The following is a 15,508-nucleotide window of genomic DNA, read 5'->3' as shown; positions in this document are numbered from 1 at the left end:
GAGAAAGGCTAGCTCTTCTCTAGCAGTCCTGGGCAAGAGCACGGGAGAGGGCGGCAATGGGCTGGTGAGCTGGCTTACCAATAAGGGAGCTTGTGGCCAATCCTGACAACCTGAGTTTGAGTCTTAGAATCCAGATGGTGGAAAGAAAGAAACTCATTTCTCTTCTGACCTCTACTACATGACCACCATAGAATCCTCTTCCTTCAAAAAACCCACAGATGCCAGAATAGTACTAGGTAAAATACAGACACTTCAGGCGACTCCCAGGGTGTTTCCTTTGCTTACTCTATCTGCTTCTGGGGAGATGCCCCGAGGTCCATCCAATAGAATGCTGATGTATCTATTCAGTGTTTATCTGCTGTCGCTAGTGAAAGGTTTCTGACCCTTGCATAAATAACTAGATCACACTAAGAGCAGCAAAGCTGTTTGTCAAAATTCAAAATAAGTTCAAATGGGTGACTTCTAAAAATGCTTTCCTAAGATAATGTATCTGAAATTTGAATAAATTTACAAGGATATGCGACAAGACAGATGCTTCTTGGGTTAGCAAGATATTTTCCACAAATCTACCACCATCAGTGCGCCATCAAGGGGGCTGGGGTCCTCTATTTTGATCTCCAAAATCTTTGGACTCTGTTAACCTGAAAGTCTATACCTATACTGGAAACACCTTTTAAAACTAATAAGGAGAAAGGGAGAAATGTGGGGTTTAGCTTTCCCACAGCTATACTTACTTGTGGAGTTGACAATCATATTTAATCCAAGAGACCCCATTTCCCCTCACTCATTCCAATGCGATTCAAGTACATCTTCAAGGGGGAAAAATGTGCTGTTTATTGCAATGAGGAGGGCCCTCCTGTCAGTCAATCATTCATTCCCGGCAAGCACTTGACTTTTTAGAGTGGTCTAGAGGTGACACTTGGTACCCAACCACATCACCCCTGTGGCACTGGTATTTCCTGCTAGCCTCTCCTGTCAACAGGCCGCCTGCTCTTCTGAAAGCCTGCTGCAGACTTACTGCTCTGCTCATGCACAATGTGGCCATGCTGCAGCATCGTATTCACTAAGGGAAAGGCCATTCAGAAGTTAAGGAACACTGGAAAGCTCGTGAGACTCCTGTTTGCTGTTGCCAACACCGAGGAGCATCCCACAGCATCCTTGCTGACGATGCCGAGGATGGCTGGGTAGTCACTTGGCTCCTTAGAAACATTCACTCCTGTGGCCTAACAGGCTCAAACAGAGACCGGTGCCAGGTTTCGAAATCGGCTGGCACTTTTGGGTTTTAGTAGTTTTGGGGTGGCAGTATGGACCTCTAGGATAGTTGACTGAACACTGAGCACTGTTAATGTTCATGGACCATGCAGCTGGGTGGATTAAGAATTCAAAGAAGCTGGGTGGTGGTGGCACACGCCTTTAATCCCAGCGCTTGGGAGGCAGAGGCAGGCGGATTTCTGAGTTCGAGGCCAGCCTGGTCTACAGAGTGAGTTCCAGGACAGCCAGGGCTACACAGAGAAACCCTGTCTCGAAAAACAAAAACAAACAAACAAACAAACAAACAAAAAAAGAATTCAAAGAAAACCAAGCCATATCACCTTAGGCTAGTTCCTTAATCTTGCTGAGCCTCAACTTCTCACGTCTGTGAATGAAACACTTGGATTTCTTACTCCCAAACTGATACGGAAAGATGAAGTTGTTGGGGCTGGAGAGATGGCTCAGTGGTTAAGGACACTGACTGTTCTAGAGGTCCTGAGTTCAATTCTCAGCAACTACATAGTGGCTCACAGCCATCTGTAATGGGATCCAGTGCCCTCGTCTGGTGTCTGAAGACAGCAACAGTATGCTCATATACATTTAAAAAAACAAAAAACAAAAAACAAAAACAAAACAAACAAACCAAAACCCCAAAGCTGTAGTAAACCTCCTTAACAAAATTGCTTTTTAAAATGTAAGAGTATTAGAATATTCTTTTAAACTATGGGCGTGTGTGTGTGTGTGTGTGTGTGTGTGTGCGCGCGCGCGCGCACGCGCGCGTGCTCACACAGACCACAGTGAGCATCCTTGTGTGGCTGTCCGAGATTAATTAGTGGGAGTTGGTTCTTTCCTTCAAACATGTAGGAACAGGGACGGCACTCAGGTGGTCAGGCGTGGCAGGAAGGGACTTTACCCACTGTGCCTTGCTGGCAGCCCAGTATTAGGATAATTCTTAGTTAGCTTCACATTCTTCAAATAATAATGAATGCTAGGGCACTCTGCAGAAGTTATTAATTAATTTTATTTCCATATTTTAAAATGTGTTTCAGAATTTTTTACTTTTTTATTTTATGTATATGAGTGTTTGCTTGAATGTGTAGCACATACGTGCCTGTTGCCTGCAGAGACCAGAAGTGACCTTCCTGGCACTGGAACTATGCGTTGTTGTGACTCATCACATGGGTACGGAGACCCAAACCACAATCCTCTGTAAGAGTAGTAAGTGCTCTTAGTCACACAGCCATCTCTCCAGCCCCAAAGATCTTATTTTATTACTCATTTTAAATTATGAATTATGTGTGTATCTGAGTGTGTGAGTTACAGGGCCTGCAGAGGCCAGAGATAGTGTCAGGTCCCCTAGAGCTGGATTCATAGGCATTTGTGACCTGCTTGATGTGGCTGCTGCAACTGAACTCCAGTCTTCCGCAAGAGCAGCACACGCGCTAACTGCTGAGACATCTCTCTAGCCCCTTACTCTTTGAGAACAGTTGTTGTTGTCGTCTGCATAGGGCTGTCCAGTTGTTCCTCACTCTTGGTGATCCTCTTTCCTCCGTTAGAGTGCTTTCTTTGGCAGCCGGCTACTAATTGGTGCTATGTCTCCTGTCTATTTCTGGACTTTCTATTCTGTCTCATCGATTTGTTCTTTCATCCTTTTGCCAACACCGCAGTGAACCCTAAAGCTGGGTAACAGGATTTCCCAGCCTGATTCATCTTGAAAATGATTATTTGGGCTATGTTAATTCCTTGCCTTAACATAAACATTTTAGAATTGGCTTGTACTCAGCTGCTAGAAAAAAGTCCTGCTGGAAAACTGCTTAGAGCTGCATTAAATCTATAGGTCAGCCTTGAGATGAGAGTCTTTGTCATATCAAATCTGTCCGATGAGCTTGGTCTGCCTCTTTCTGTACTTGGTTTCCATCTCCTTCATTAGTGCTTTGCAGTGTTCACCATACATGACACACTAGTCTTGCTAAACTCTTACCTCAGTAGTTCATTCTCAAGAGGAGCTGCTTAGAAACTGTGTGTGTGTGTGAGTGTGCATGTGTGTGTATGTGTGTGCATGTGTATATGTATGTGTGTATGAGTGTGGTGTGTGTGTGTGTGTGTGTGAGTGTATGTGTGTATGCGTGTGTGTGGAAGTGCCTTCTTTACTGGGTGAGCCATCTTGTCAGCCCTTTCTTCACATTCTCACAGCATCTCTCGTTTTTAACTGTGTTGCTATGTTATACTATACTGTTCTGTACCGCAGTTTCTCTATTCTCATAACCAATATTCTGCTGACCAGTCCTTGCTTCTCACCTCCACGTGATGGATTAGCGCTAGGAATCCAGAGCCCCTCCAGCAGGACCGTTCATCATGTCGGCAGCCTGTGTCCACACTTGGTAGTCCGCCCCTGCCTCTCCATGCTCCTTGCCTCCCTCCTCTCCCGCTCCTTCTTCACTCTCTCACTTCCTCTTGGATTAGCTGTTGCTGCTCTCCGACACCAAGCCAATTTTGAAACACTCCTTCCCTGTCATTCCCAGCATTAGCCATATTTTGTCCACTCTGTCCTTTTGGTGAGAACACACCACACAGTAATTCCTGAAAACGCACGCTCTGCAGTCTGAGCATCTGCAGGTATCTAGTCAGCCTGCCGCTTGACTCAGAGTGTGGCCGGCTATTAAATTGTGGATTGGGAATACTTTCCCCCTTTATGACCCAATGCCATTAGCATTCCTGTCACATTTTAAAATATATGTAACCTGTTCTCCACTCCCCTTGATTTACAAACTGTCAGGAGTTTCATTATCCACGGGGTTTCTAAACTTTTAGGAAGAAAATATGTGAATTTGTGTTTTTTGCTTGTTATTCTGAACACCTGCTAATTTCCTTAAGTTACATTTTGGTATGATTTTCTGCTCTTTCATTTTCTGTTTCTGAAATTTGTATTAGAACAAAAAATTTTTGCCAGGTGGTGGTGGCATATGCCTTTAATCCTGGCACTCAGAAGGCAGAGGCAGGCCTCTGTGAGTTCAAGACTAGCCTGATCTATAGACTGAGCTCCAGGACAGAGAAACCCTGTCTTAAAAAAAGACCTTTTTTTTCCCCCTTTTCTTTTTTTCTTCTCTTTTCTTCTCTCCTCACCAACCCTCTTTTTCTTTTTGATCTGGCTGTCCTCAAACTCAGAGACAGGCCTACCTCTGCCTTCTGAGTGCTGGGATTAGAGGAGCGCCACCATGCCTGGCTTTCTTTTTGTTATTTCAAGCGTGTGCAGTGTGCATATGTGTGCTGGTTCTAGGATGTTTAATGTCTCTTCCCTTCCACTGAATTTTTATTTCTACCTACAGATTCTGCCTCCAAGAGGTCTAGCTCATATTTTGAAGATTCCTAAGTTAATTAGGGATATAGTTTTGTTTCATCATAGAATTTTTCTTGCCTTTCTAATCTGAGGGAGTTATTTTCCTGTTTTTACCTTATAACATGTGTTCCTCCTGTCTCCAACACCCAGCCCCTTTCTTCAAAGTTTATCTTTCTTTGCTTTATGTGTTTATTGCCCAGCTTTTGGGTAAGAGGGAATCCATTGATATTTAAGGGTAAGGCAGGAGGGGCTGGGCACTGTATAAAGGTAGCGCTTGCAGATCTGTGGGTTTTTCATAGTGATCTGGAGGGATTTCTAGATCTTTGCATCACAACTCAGTCCTGCCAACTGTCAGCGAGGGTTTCCCTGGTTTCATGTCTGTGGAACGTAAGCTTGGTAGTCACATTATTTAAGGAGCCTAGGGGACGGTGGATTCTCCAGTCTTCCCAGCCCAGGCTGTGCTAGTCTCTGACCACTCCACCTCCTGTAAGGTAGCAGAGAGCTAGCTGCTGGGGGTATCAAGATGGAGGAGAGCCACACAATTAAATGACCCTGATGGGCCGCTAGACTTTAGTGTCAGCCATGGGCCAAACTTCAGCCTTCAAGTCCTTGAGCTGACAAATGCTAAATTAAAGGTGTGTGTGTGTGTGTGTGTGTGTGTGTGTGTGTGTGTGTGTTAAAACAGCACAGCTCTGAATCCAATCCCTTGCCCTTGCCCTTGGCCTCAGGCGTGCCACTGCCTCCGCCACTGCTGCTGTGTACTTTGCAGTGCGCTTCAGTCTTGCTCTAGCTTGTCGACTGAATAACTTAACAAGCACAGCTCTCTACTGACCATGGTCCTGTCGCTGATCCTCTGCTCTTCTTCAAGCTGACAGGCTTAAGCAAAGATTATTTTTTCAATTCCGTTTTTGGGTCTGACAAAACATTTTCTAAGCAAGATTATAAACAAAGCTTGGACTGAATACCAGGGCAGATGATGACTTACACAGCCCACTGGGTTCTGGTTCTCTAGTGGGTATCTGGGTAATAGCATTTCATTTTACAGTGGCCTTGTCTCCACATAAACATTAAACAACTCTGTAGCCCAATATTCCTTACATTCTAAGTCTCTAAATCTTATTGTTTCCTGAGCACCTACACTCTGTGTCGGGGGAAAGTATTCCATTCTCACAAGAACTCTGCCATGTATAAACAGCAATATCAGCAGGTCACAAGGAAGTGAAATCTCAAAAGCATAAGGAATTTGCCAAAGATCACATACAACTAGAGACCCAGACCTAAAGTCAGTTTGACTCCAAATATTACACTCTTAAAAAATAGGCTATACTGCTTACGGGTAAAAATAAATCATAGTTTTATTAGAAAGGTAATGGTAAGAAAGTTTATTTCTGTAGCTACCGTGATGTATTGCCCACATTAAATGCATATTAAAACTGCTCAGAGTCATAACACTTCTAGAGCATGGACTGTCAGCCTCTGTGACACCTTAATACATCATGGGCATGTTTTAAATCTGCTTCCTTACACTTTTAATAAACATTGCTAATATAGTTCCCACATTTAATAAACATTGCTAATATCGTTCCCTTATTTCCCGATCTAACTAATGCGACAGTGGGGATACAACCATCTTAAGGCTCGGCAGGAGAGAAGGGAACTGAGATGGTACTGATGATGGTGTGAAGAGGAGATTCTGATGATGGTGTGAAGAGGAGATGCTGAAGACTGCCTTAGGCTTTTTTCAGAGTCTGGAGGCAAGACAGGATTTCTATTTTTGATACTTGTTTAGAATTCTTACAGCTACAATTTTCAGTTTATAGGGCCATTTCTCTCAGTGGATATGCACAGTGTATATAGCTGATAATCTTACTGGATATGCACAGTGTATAGGACCATCTCTCTCAGTGGATATGCACAGTTTATATGGCTCTTTCACTAAATATAGGGCTCAGTCCCTAGGGCTGCCTCTCTCAGTGGATACACCCAAGATATAGCTGAAAACTCATAGCCTCCAAGGATCATCAGCTTCCCGATTCTTCTTAGGGCAGTGCTTGTTGGTTTCACTGTATGAGATGTGATTGTTCTGATGCTGTGATGGACTGGAATCCTTGGAGGGGTGGAAAACTTGACTAGTGACTGTTTCTGAACTGCAATGCATGTAAGACAGGCAGTCCCCATACAGGAGTGTCACTGGGAGGCAGTCTTCTTTCTAATTCTTTGCTCAACCGCAGATGTTGCTCCTGGGGTATGACTAGGCTGGGGATGGGCTTGAGAGCATCTGCCTGGGATGTGTGAGGCTCTGTTCAATCCAGCACTGGACAGGAAAAAAGGATTTTCTTTGTTTCTCTGTTTTGCTTTGCTTTATTTTTTGTTGTTGTTGTTTTTGTTTTTTGTTTCTAAAAGACACTGCTATCTGTAGTTGAGACAACCGTGGTTTCTATATTTCCCAGAGAGAGCAAGACACTTGTGTTGCAGTAAATCTCCAACCCAAATATGCCCTGGCAATGACAACACAACTCAGTTAATATGATTACATGCTGTGCGCCTAGATTGGGCAGATCTGCCACTACACTACCATCTTCCACATCTTATGAGATCCCTTAGAACTTGTGGTTTCTCCAGGCCATGAGCTTCTGCTCTGCTTTATTTTCTTCCTCCTCCTCTGCACTGCCTTTCTCTCAAACCTCCTTCTCTCTCCCCACCTTCTGCTCCACCTTCCCTTTTACCTGCCCAAGCATCAGCTCTCCTTTATTTCACAAATGAAGGTGGGAAGCAGGTTTACAGGAAATCACCTGAGTGCTGACTCATTCCTCGTTCACAAGCACTCACTAGAGAACGGAATTAACATCAAATATAATCAGCCCCAGGGCTATCCACAACACAGTGCAGTCTGCCTTCTTTTTAGAAACCATCAGTTTTCAAAGGATTGGGCATAAAGATAGTTCAGCTGATGGCACATAGGAACCAAACCCTACCTGCCTGTGAGAGATCACTGCATACACAATATCCCGGAATTTTGTAAATAGACCATTAACCTCTGGTAGCTGGAACAGTAGGGAGGAAAGGTTTACACCACAGAACTTGGCATACATCATTAGCACCCCCTGTCCGCAGTGGCCAGGACAGCCATCTTATCAGCAGATCCTAGGAACACCTGCCAGGAGAGCTTACATTCTCAGTAGGTACTCCTGAGAATCTTACAGAACCAAAAGTTACTCCTATGGATTTCTCTAGCAGGAATAAACAATAGAAAAGTGATTATAGGCATAGCCCAAGGGTCACCATGTAAGCAAACAGTAAAAGCCAGGTGTACTTATACATGAATAGAGATACAGCAGGAAATTGCAAAAGACTGTGAAAGGCATTGCTTTTCTGGGAAAAGGAGATTCCCACAGACAGCACGTGTGTAAGTGTTGGCTTGCAGACAATTCTGCTGGGCTCCTCCCAACAGTGATCTAGCAACAGCTTGTGTCACTGCCTGCCAGGTGTGAACCAGGTGCCCATAAACAGGACTGCCTGCTAGCCCAGCCCCTCTGCCTCTCTCTGCCTCTCTCTGCCTCTCTCTGCCTCTCTCTGCCTCTCTCTGCCTCTCTCTTTCTCTCTCTCTCTCTCTCTCTTTCTCTCTCTCTCTCTCTCTCTCTCTCTCCTCCCCTTGTTTCTCAATTTCTGTCCTTCTCTGTCCCTTCTCTGCCTCTACCCATTTCCAGGTCCCTGATCCCCACTCTTTCCCTGACAATAAACTTTCTTTTATACTAAGCCTTTTGAGTGGCAAGATTGTTCAGGGGATGCCTCAGCACTTCAGCACTGGCTGCCCAGAACTCCCAGCTCCTGCTATTGCCGATTTACATTTCACAACAACAATCACACAAGGCTTGAAGCATTCTGTAACAGTGACACACGGAAGCAGCCTGTCTCCAGAGTTATTGGCCAAAGCAAAGAACAAAGAATAAGTGGACCATGCTTTCTTTGAAAACTGAACAGAGCACTGTATATCACTAAAAGATCTTAAGATAGCTGCTTGGATATTGGGAAAAAGTTAAGTTTAAATAGAAGAGTAGCAATTATATCTGAAAATAGGCTTTCTTGTCCAACTGAACTCTTAAAACTGCAAAACTACTGAGCTAATGGCTAGAAATGGCCAACCATTGACAACAGAACTGTCACTTACACCTGCTGGCGGGAAAATCCGTTTTTTGTTTTTGTTTTTGGTTTTTTTTTTTTCTGAGACATTGGGTATATCATTCACTCCAGGTCCTCAGGCCTCATGATGAGGAGTAGTTGACCAACATATAATAGAATCCACTCTGTGTGTGTGTGTGTGTGTGTGTGTGTGTGTGTGTGTGTGTGTGTAGACATGTACTTTTTACTTGGTTTACAGTTTGGTGAGTCTTTTCTGTTTGGGTAGTGTTTTATTTTGTTTTCCTGGACTGGAGGATTTTGTTGCTGCACTGGCTTTTGTTTGTCTTGAGAAAAAACTCAAGGGGGGAAAAGATCTAGAAGGACTTGGGGAGGGGAAAACATGATCAAAATAAATTTAAATTGAAAAATTGTTTTAAGCAGTAAACATAAGATAAAAAAGAAGATAGACTTGCATTAGCTTTTCCTCACTAAAAACAAACAAACAAATCTGCCAACCATTAGGTAGCCATTGGCGTTTGGGTGAGAGTGTTCCACACAGGCACATGCACAAGTGGTGGAACTGTTTGGGAAGGATTGGGAGGTGTGATGTCGTTGGAGGAAGTGTGCCACTGGGGCTGGGCTTTGAGGTTTAAAGAGCTTCCAGCCACCCCCAGTGTCACAGCTCCTGCTGTGGCTTAGATGTGAGTGGTCAGCTGTTCCTGCTCTCGGGGACCCTAACCCTCCAGAACCATGAGCCCAGTTGAACACTTTCTTTCGTAAGTTGCCCTGGTCGGGGTATTTTATCACAGCAACAGAAACGCACCTATCTATATACAATAAACTACATGTATTCATAGTCCCAGAGTGTCTTTCTTCTGTGCTTTTTTCTGGGCATCTCTTGCTGTCTCAACACCGAGTGTGTGCCTCCCGTGTGTACTGAGCACAGTCCTGACTGCTGCGCATGTGTGTTCTAGTCCCGTGCAGTGATGACTCAGGACAGTCCATCCATTTTAAAGTTCACGGTTAAGTGAGCACTCTTCAGACTCCAGCAGTGCCATATGGGGTCTGCTTTCTGAACTTCCTGCTGCTATTAGAAAGTGACATCTGAAGCTACTATCGGTCAACCTTTTCTCATGAGAACAGTCATTGACAGCTTTGCAGATTTGATTTTTTGAGGAAAATGGAGTATATTTAATAGAATTGTTTAGAAGAATAAAAATGTAATACAATAAAAAAATGAAGCAACATTGAGAATATAACTAGGTGAGTTTTGGCTTATAATAGCCCATGGTTTTAAAAATATAGACTAAAAGTAATAACTCTCGAGTCTAGGGACTCCAGTTGTAGTGATACTTGAATTTATTGTTATAGTTGTTCTAACTATAGGAAAAATGCATATTCTTCGTCAGAGTGTCAAATTAATGAACATAAGTTATACAAAGAGTTCAGTAAGCTCTCCCTGTGTTATCATTTGAAAATATAGCGGGGAATTCACTAACGAAAACTCAAACAAGTCTGTCTTCTAAGCTAATGCTGCTTGACAGCAGGAGGCAGCAAAGACAGCAAGGACAGCGCAGCTAATTGTCTGTGTGTCTGAGGACAGTCAGTCTGCTATACTCAGAAGAATCACGGAAAGATGAAGCAGATGGCTTGAAAGATTGTTTTCCAGGCCATCACTGCTGACCTAAATAAAGGAGCTTCCACTACCCAACAGAAGCCACACAAGGGACTGTGGAAATCTCCCAAGCAGAAGGCTGACTTCCCAAGTGCTGGCGTACAAAGGTGAGCATTCATTTCAATAATGTGTAGTATACCTGATCGCCACTAGATGGCGATGCGGGCACTTCACCAGAGTCGGAGGAAAGCTGCTGGCACCCAGAAGTAGGGCAATAGGAACTAGGTATCTTTCCCCGCTACTTCTGTAAGACAGATTTCCCAGGCTCCAAAACCAGGAGCAGAACCCTTCTGAGTGAAGAGTCCACTGATGACGCAGCTTGCAGGTTGACGAGGAAGGGAACTGTAGAGGACAAGCCTTACTTCTTATTACTGGCAACGACTCTTAGACTTGGCTGTACAGTCTACTTGTGAATCACAACAGAGTGGGCCTAAATAGAGCAACTAGTATTCTGCCTCATTATTTACCAAGGAATTTGACCAAAAGCCACAAACAGTGGTAGACTACTTTGAGAATTCACTGTGGCCACTTAGCCTGAGGATGCACACTCTCAAGTTGTTTTTCTACCTGATGGTCCAAGTGCGCACACTTCCTGTCCATCCCACAGATCGAGGGACAATGGAGTAAAAGCAGCATGCTGGCATGGGAGTTTCCCCATCAAAACACCACTTAGTTCCAATTTGTATTGCTTTATTACTAAGTGTGTCTTATGTCTGCTTGCTGAACTTTGAGCTGAGGACATGAAGCTATACATTTCTGAGAAACACTTGATTAGAGGAAGTTCATATAATAATATTTTGGTTGTCCTTGAGATAATTTTGCTCGTTTGCTTTGAGTCCCCATATCCAATGACAATGGCACTTTCTGTTCTAGTAACCATAGAGATGTGTAATGCCCTCAACAGCTTGTCTGAAAACCAGTCTTTGCTGAGGATGCCCCCCTGGGAGAATATCTGGCTCGTGGGCTCCATCTGCTTGTCCATGTCACTTCACTTCTTGATCCTCTACGTGGTACCTTTGCCACTCATTTTCCAGATCACACCGCTGAATCTGACCCAGTGGCTGATGGTGCTGAAAATCTCCTTGCCTGTGATCCTCATGGATGAGACGCTCAAGTTTGTGGCCCCAAACTACCTGGAACAACCCGGTAAAGAGTGTGTGCAGCCTGCCACCAAATCTTCCTGCTCCCTGTCTCAGTTCCCTTCCTTGTCAAGGCTAAGGGTGGGGAAGTCTGTGCTTTGTCCTGGGTCTCAGGACACAAGGCTGTGTGTGCAGTGCAGGAGTCTGCAGGCAGTGTGGGGAGCGTGGCCGTTGCCAGTGGCCTGAGCAGTTTTAGCCTCCACCTGCATCCTATCAATAGATTCCCTTCACCCGCTTGTTGTCAGGGTCAAAGGGAGACTTCAGGTGAACCTGGGCAGCATAGGTGACCCCCATTCTCTCCAAGGCATACTCTCCATTCTTCACAAAGTCCAGAGAGACAGGGCCACCACTGGGGTCTCGGATGTAGCCATAGGCGATGGTCTTAAGTTAGATAGCTTAACTATCTAGCTTCAGTTACCAGTGTCATTCAGCTTAGACAAGACAGAGCAGAAAAGAAGACATCAATTGTGTGTACCCATTAGTAAAGTAGGGAGCCGGGACAGCAAAGGTTCTTAATATGTCCAGAAAAGCCCTGGGACTGAAAGAGCTGCAGATTAAAGCACAGAGAGATGGGCTATGTTTTAAACAGCCAAGAACCATTATTAAAATTGTAAGTAAAGATTCTTTCAGAAAAAGAAATAAGAGGCTTAATTTAGGTCACCGATATTTTCTTTTCCTTCCCTCTCCTCTCTCTCCTTTTCCCCTCCCTCCGTCCTTCTCTCCCTCCCTCCCTTCCTCTCCTTTGTTTTTGTTTTTTTCTCTGTGTAACCCTGGCTGTCTTGGAACTTGCCCTGTAGACCAAGCTGGCCTTGAATGCAGAGTTCTGCCTACCTTTGCCTCCCAGGTGCTGGATTAAAGATGTGCACTGCCACGCCCAGCCCCGTTTTCTTTCCCTTTTATACTTTAGAGACGAGACAGGGTCCTGCTATGGAGCCTGGATTATCCAGAACTCACTATGTAGTTCAGGCAGGTCTTGACTTTATGATTGTCTTCCTTCACATAACAAGTGCTGGGGTTACAGGCATGCATCCTTCAAATAACAAGTGTGCTCCACCACACCCATTCACATCCCGACCACAGGTAAAGCATGACCTTTGAGCTCCACATTATATGAGAAATTTAAAGAACATATTTGAAGTTCAAACACAATAGTATTTACTGCTAGGCATCAGTGAAAACAGAAGTGAAGGAAAACTGGTTCAAATAGAGGGAATGCTACCGTTTGGAATAGTTCTGAAGAGAACCACAAGTAACAGGTTCCATAAAAATCCCTGAGCACGGTGGATGCACAGGGGCCATCTTGCTGCTGCAATAGAGCTACTGACTTACCAACATTGTTTTAGGCAATGCTTTTGTCTTAACTTAATTAAACTAATATGTTTATGTGTCTTCAAAAGAATTGGAAGTCAGTAGCCTATTTTGGTTTGAGATTTTAAAAACATTCCTGTAAGCTAAAAAAAAAAAAAAAAGAAAAAACAAAATTCTAAGACAACACTGTATCATCCATCCACTCACAAAGACACTTACACCTCTTTTAAGGAAAATCATATGAAATAGTAATTATTAGTCTATTACTGAAGGAATGATACAGGGTAATGCCTTCCCTTGCTAATGGAGGTTTGCAGAGTGACAAGGCAGCAACCCACTCACCCTTCTTTCTGTTCACTAATTAATTAGTTATCCAACTAACTAGTTTTGGAGACTACCTTTCTGTTTGCTACATAACAGTGATATTTAACAAGAAAAGATTTCTTTGTGAAGATTAAAACCAATTGCAGACATATCCCACTAACTTCCGCTTCAGACTAAGTAAGCCTGCAGCCCTCCTGGTTCCGCCAGCTCGTTCTCATCAGCATCAAGATTAACGAGCTTCATTGCAGCTTCCTCACCTTCCAAGGGCTGTGCTGCTCTCTCAGTCAGAGCTGCACCTACTCATGGCACCTGCCAAGCATGCACCACCTGCAGACACGTGCTGGTACAAACTCTACCAGAGGCCTGCGTTGCTGTCCTACCTTATCCAGTCTCCAGCCCCAGACCTTAAAGGAGCCTGCTGTACACGGCAGCCCCAGGTTTCCTTCCTAGGCAGCAGGAATGGCTGTCGACAACCATGCTGATATCAGGAAGAGAGGATGCAGGAATCCGGAGATGCTTACGTCTAAAAACTACACGTTGCTTATATCTGTACGTTTTAACGTTAGTAACACTTAACATTGGCAGAAGACTAAGACACGGGCTTACTTTGTCACTCTCAAGACGGATAGATTGTTTTTCCTATTAAGAGTCTAAAAATAAATTTTAGCCATTCAAGCAGCTGTTGGAGTGGCTAAGCCAGAAGTTCCCTTAATGGCAGCATTTGAAAGCAAATTCATTTGTGAGAGGAAAGTTTTGAGAGATACCTGCACATGTTTGTCACTGTCTTGTCCAATCATGTTTCTCCATTCCATGAGCGACTGCTGCAGACGTTCAAGTCCAGTTTCCCAGAGCCTGACACGCCCTCCCATATCAACAGTCACGACGCTGCTCTTGTCCCACTCAGCCAGCAGAGCATCTGTGTCTGAAATAGCAGATATCCATGCGGTGTATGGCGAGAGAGACTCTGCGCTGAAAAAGGAGCCCAAAGGAAGAACAAGTCGCTCATACAGAATGCAGTGTATACAGATGCAAACAGCTTATGGGGACCATGGGGAAGTGACACTACTTCAGAAATGCTGACAGTCGTTAGGTCAGGTTTTGACAAAATGACACAAATGTAGATGTGTTTGCAAAGACAAACCTTAATTGAGAAAAACACTTGCACCAGATTGCCTATAGGCAACTCTGTAGGGCATTTTGTTGACTTGTGATTGATAGGGGTGTATGTGTGTGGGGCTGGCTCTCCGTAGGTGATGCCACCACAGGGCAGGTGGTTCCAGGTTATATACACGTCAGTAAGCAGCACTCCTTCATGAATTCTGCTTCAGCTCCTGCTTCCGGGTTCCTGCCCTGACTCCCCTCAGTAATAGCATGGGTCTGAGAGTCCTAAGAGTTGTTTGGCCATGGTGTTTATCACAGCAATAAAAACCCTAAGATATTATGAGATGTTATTTTCTTTGATTCTTTTTTTTGGGGGGGGGCATTTTCGAGACAGGGTTTCTCTGTGTAGCCTGTCCTGGAACTCACTTTGTAGACCAGGCTGGCCTCAAACTCAGAAATCCGCCTGCCTTTGCCTCCTGAGTGCTAGGATTAAAGGCGTGAGACACGATGCCAGGCTTTGCTTTGATTCTTGAACTAATTGTGTATTTAAACAAATATACAGCCAGGATGGAATAAGACCTTTCCTTAAATGATTAAAAACCATCTCCCACCAAGCCAACATATTAAGTAAGGTATTCGAAGAAGTCACATGTATTAGAGAAAGTAGATTTACCTCTCTGGTTAATGGCTTCATTTTTCACAGCTTTAATGTCTGACTAAAGGTCAGGAGCAAAGAAGCTGTCAGAAAGTAGTAGCCTAGGCACAGCCTGCAGGGCTGCGGGCAGAGAGCACATCTGCCTTGTTCCTGAGTCGGACAGGAGCGGCTCTGCCTAGATCACACATCTCCCTGCTTTAAAGGCCCTGCTGCTAAGGCAGGGCAATGACAGCAGCACTGAGTGGTGACAAGCTCCGCCCTAAGTCTCTGGGGATTGTTCAGCGGCAGCATGGGGGCTGTGGGGGTGAACCTGGTGGTGAACAGGTGAACTGGGAGAGCATTCTTGCTTTCATAGGACAATGACAGTAAGGACAGAGGAGAGATTACCTGGGGACAGGGATGTAACGGAGTTTCTTTGCTTGGAGATCAGTAACCTCTATGTAGCCAGCTGTCTGGGGGGGAGTAACATCTGCAAATAAGTCGCAATACAAGCCAAGTGTTAAAGGTGCAGAGGCCAAGGTGGACCCAAGGGTGGGACTCTGGGAAAACCAAACACAACACACACATAACACAAACACAACACATACATGCTTTTAAAG

The 15,508-nt window shown here is 44.4% G+C and overlaps 1 protein-coding gene and 1 long non-coding RNA gene across 4 annotated transcripts in view; one reads left to right on the top strand and one right to left on the bottom strand.

The window, feature by feature from the left end:
• The window catches only part of Gm30970, a 30,621-nt gene extending 17,604 nt beyond the window's left edge, over positions 1-13,017 (top strand). Inside the window, exon 2 of the long non-coding RNA XR_383637.4 lies at positions 10,377-13,017. This is a non-coding gene — a long non-coding RNA (predicted gene, 30970). The remainder of the gene's footprint in view (positions 1-10,376) is intronic.
• The window catches only part of Vwa8 (von Willebrand factor A domain containing 8), a 353,253-nt gene that overhangs the window by 84,697 nt on the left and 253,048 nt on the right, over positions 1-15,508 (bottom strand). For 2 of the 3 annotated variants that reach the window (NM_027906.1, XM_017315982.1), the window contains 2 exons: positions 15,297-15,378; positions 13,918-14,122 (listed from right to left, as the gene is read on the bottom strand). In NM_027906.1, coding sequence (NP_082182.1) covers positions 13,918-14,122; positions 15,297-15,378 — 287 coding nt within the window. Of the gene's footprint in view, positions 1-13,917; positions 14,123-15,296; positions 15,379-15,508 lie in introns of those variants that run through there. The other variant, XR_003950844.1, reaches the window with a different exon arrangement.

This window comes from Mus musculus, chromosome 14, assembly GCF_000001635.26.
Source record: "Mus musculus strain C57BL/6J chromosome 14, GRCm38.p6 C57BL/6J".
Taxonomy (NCBI): Eukaryota; Metazoa; Chordata; class Mammalia; order Rodentia; family Muridae; genus Mus; species Mus musculus.
Note: the sequence above shows the minus strand (reverse complement) of the source record. Positions and strands in the feature narration are given on the sequence as shown.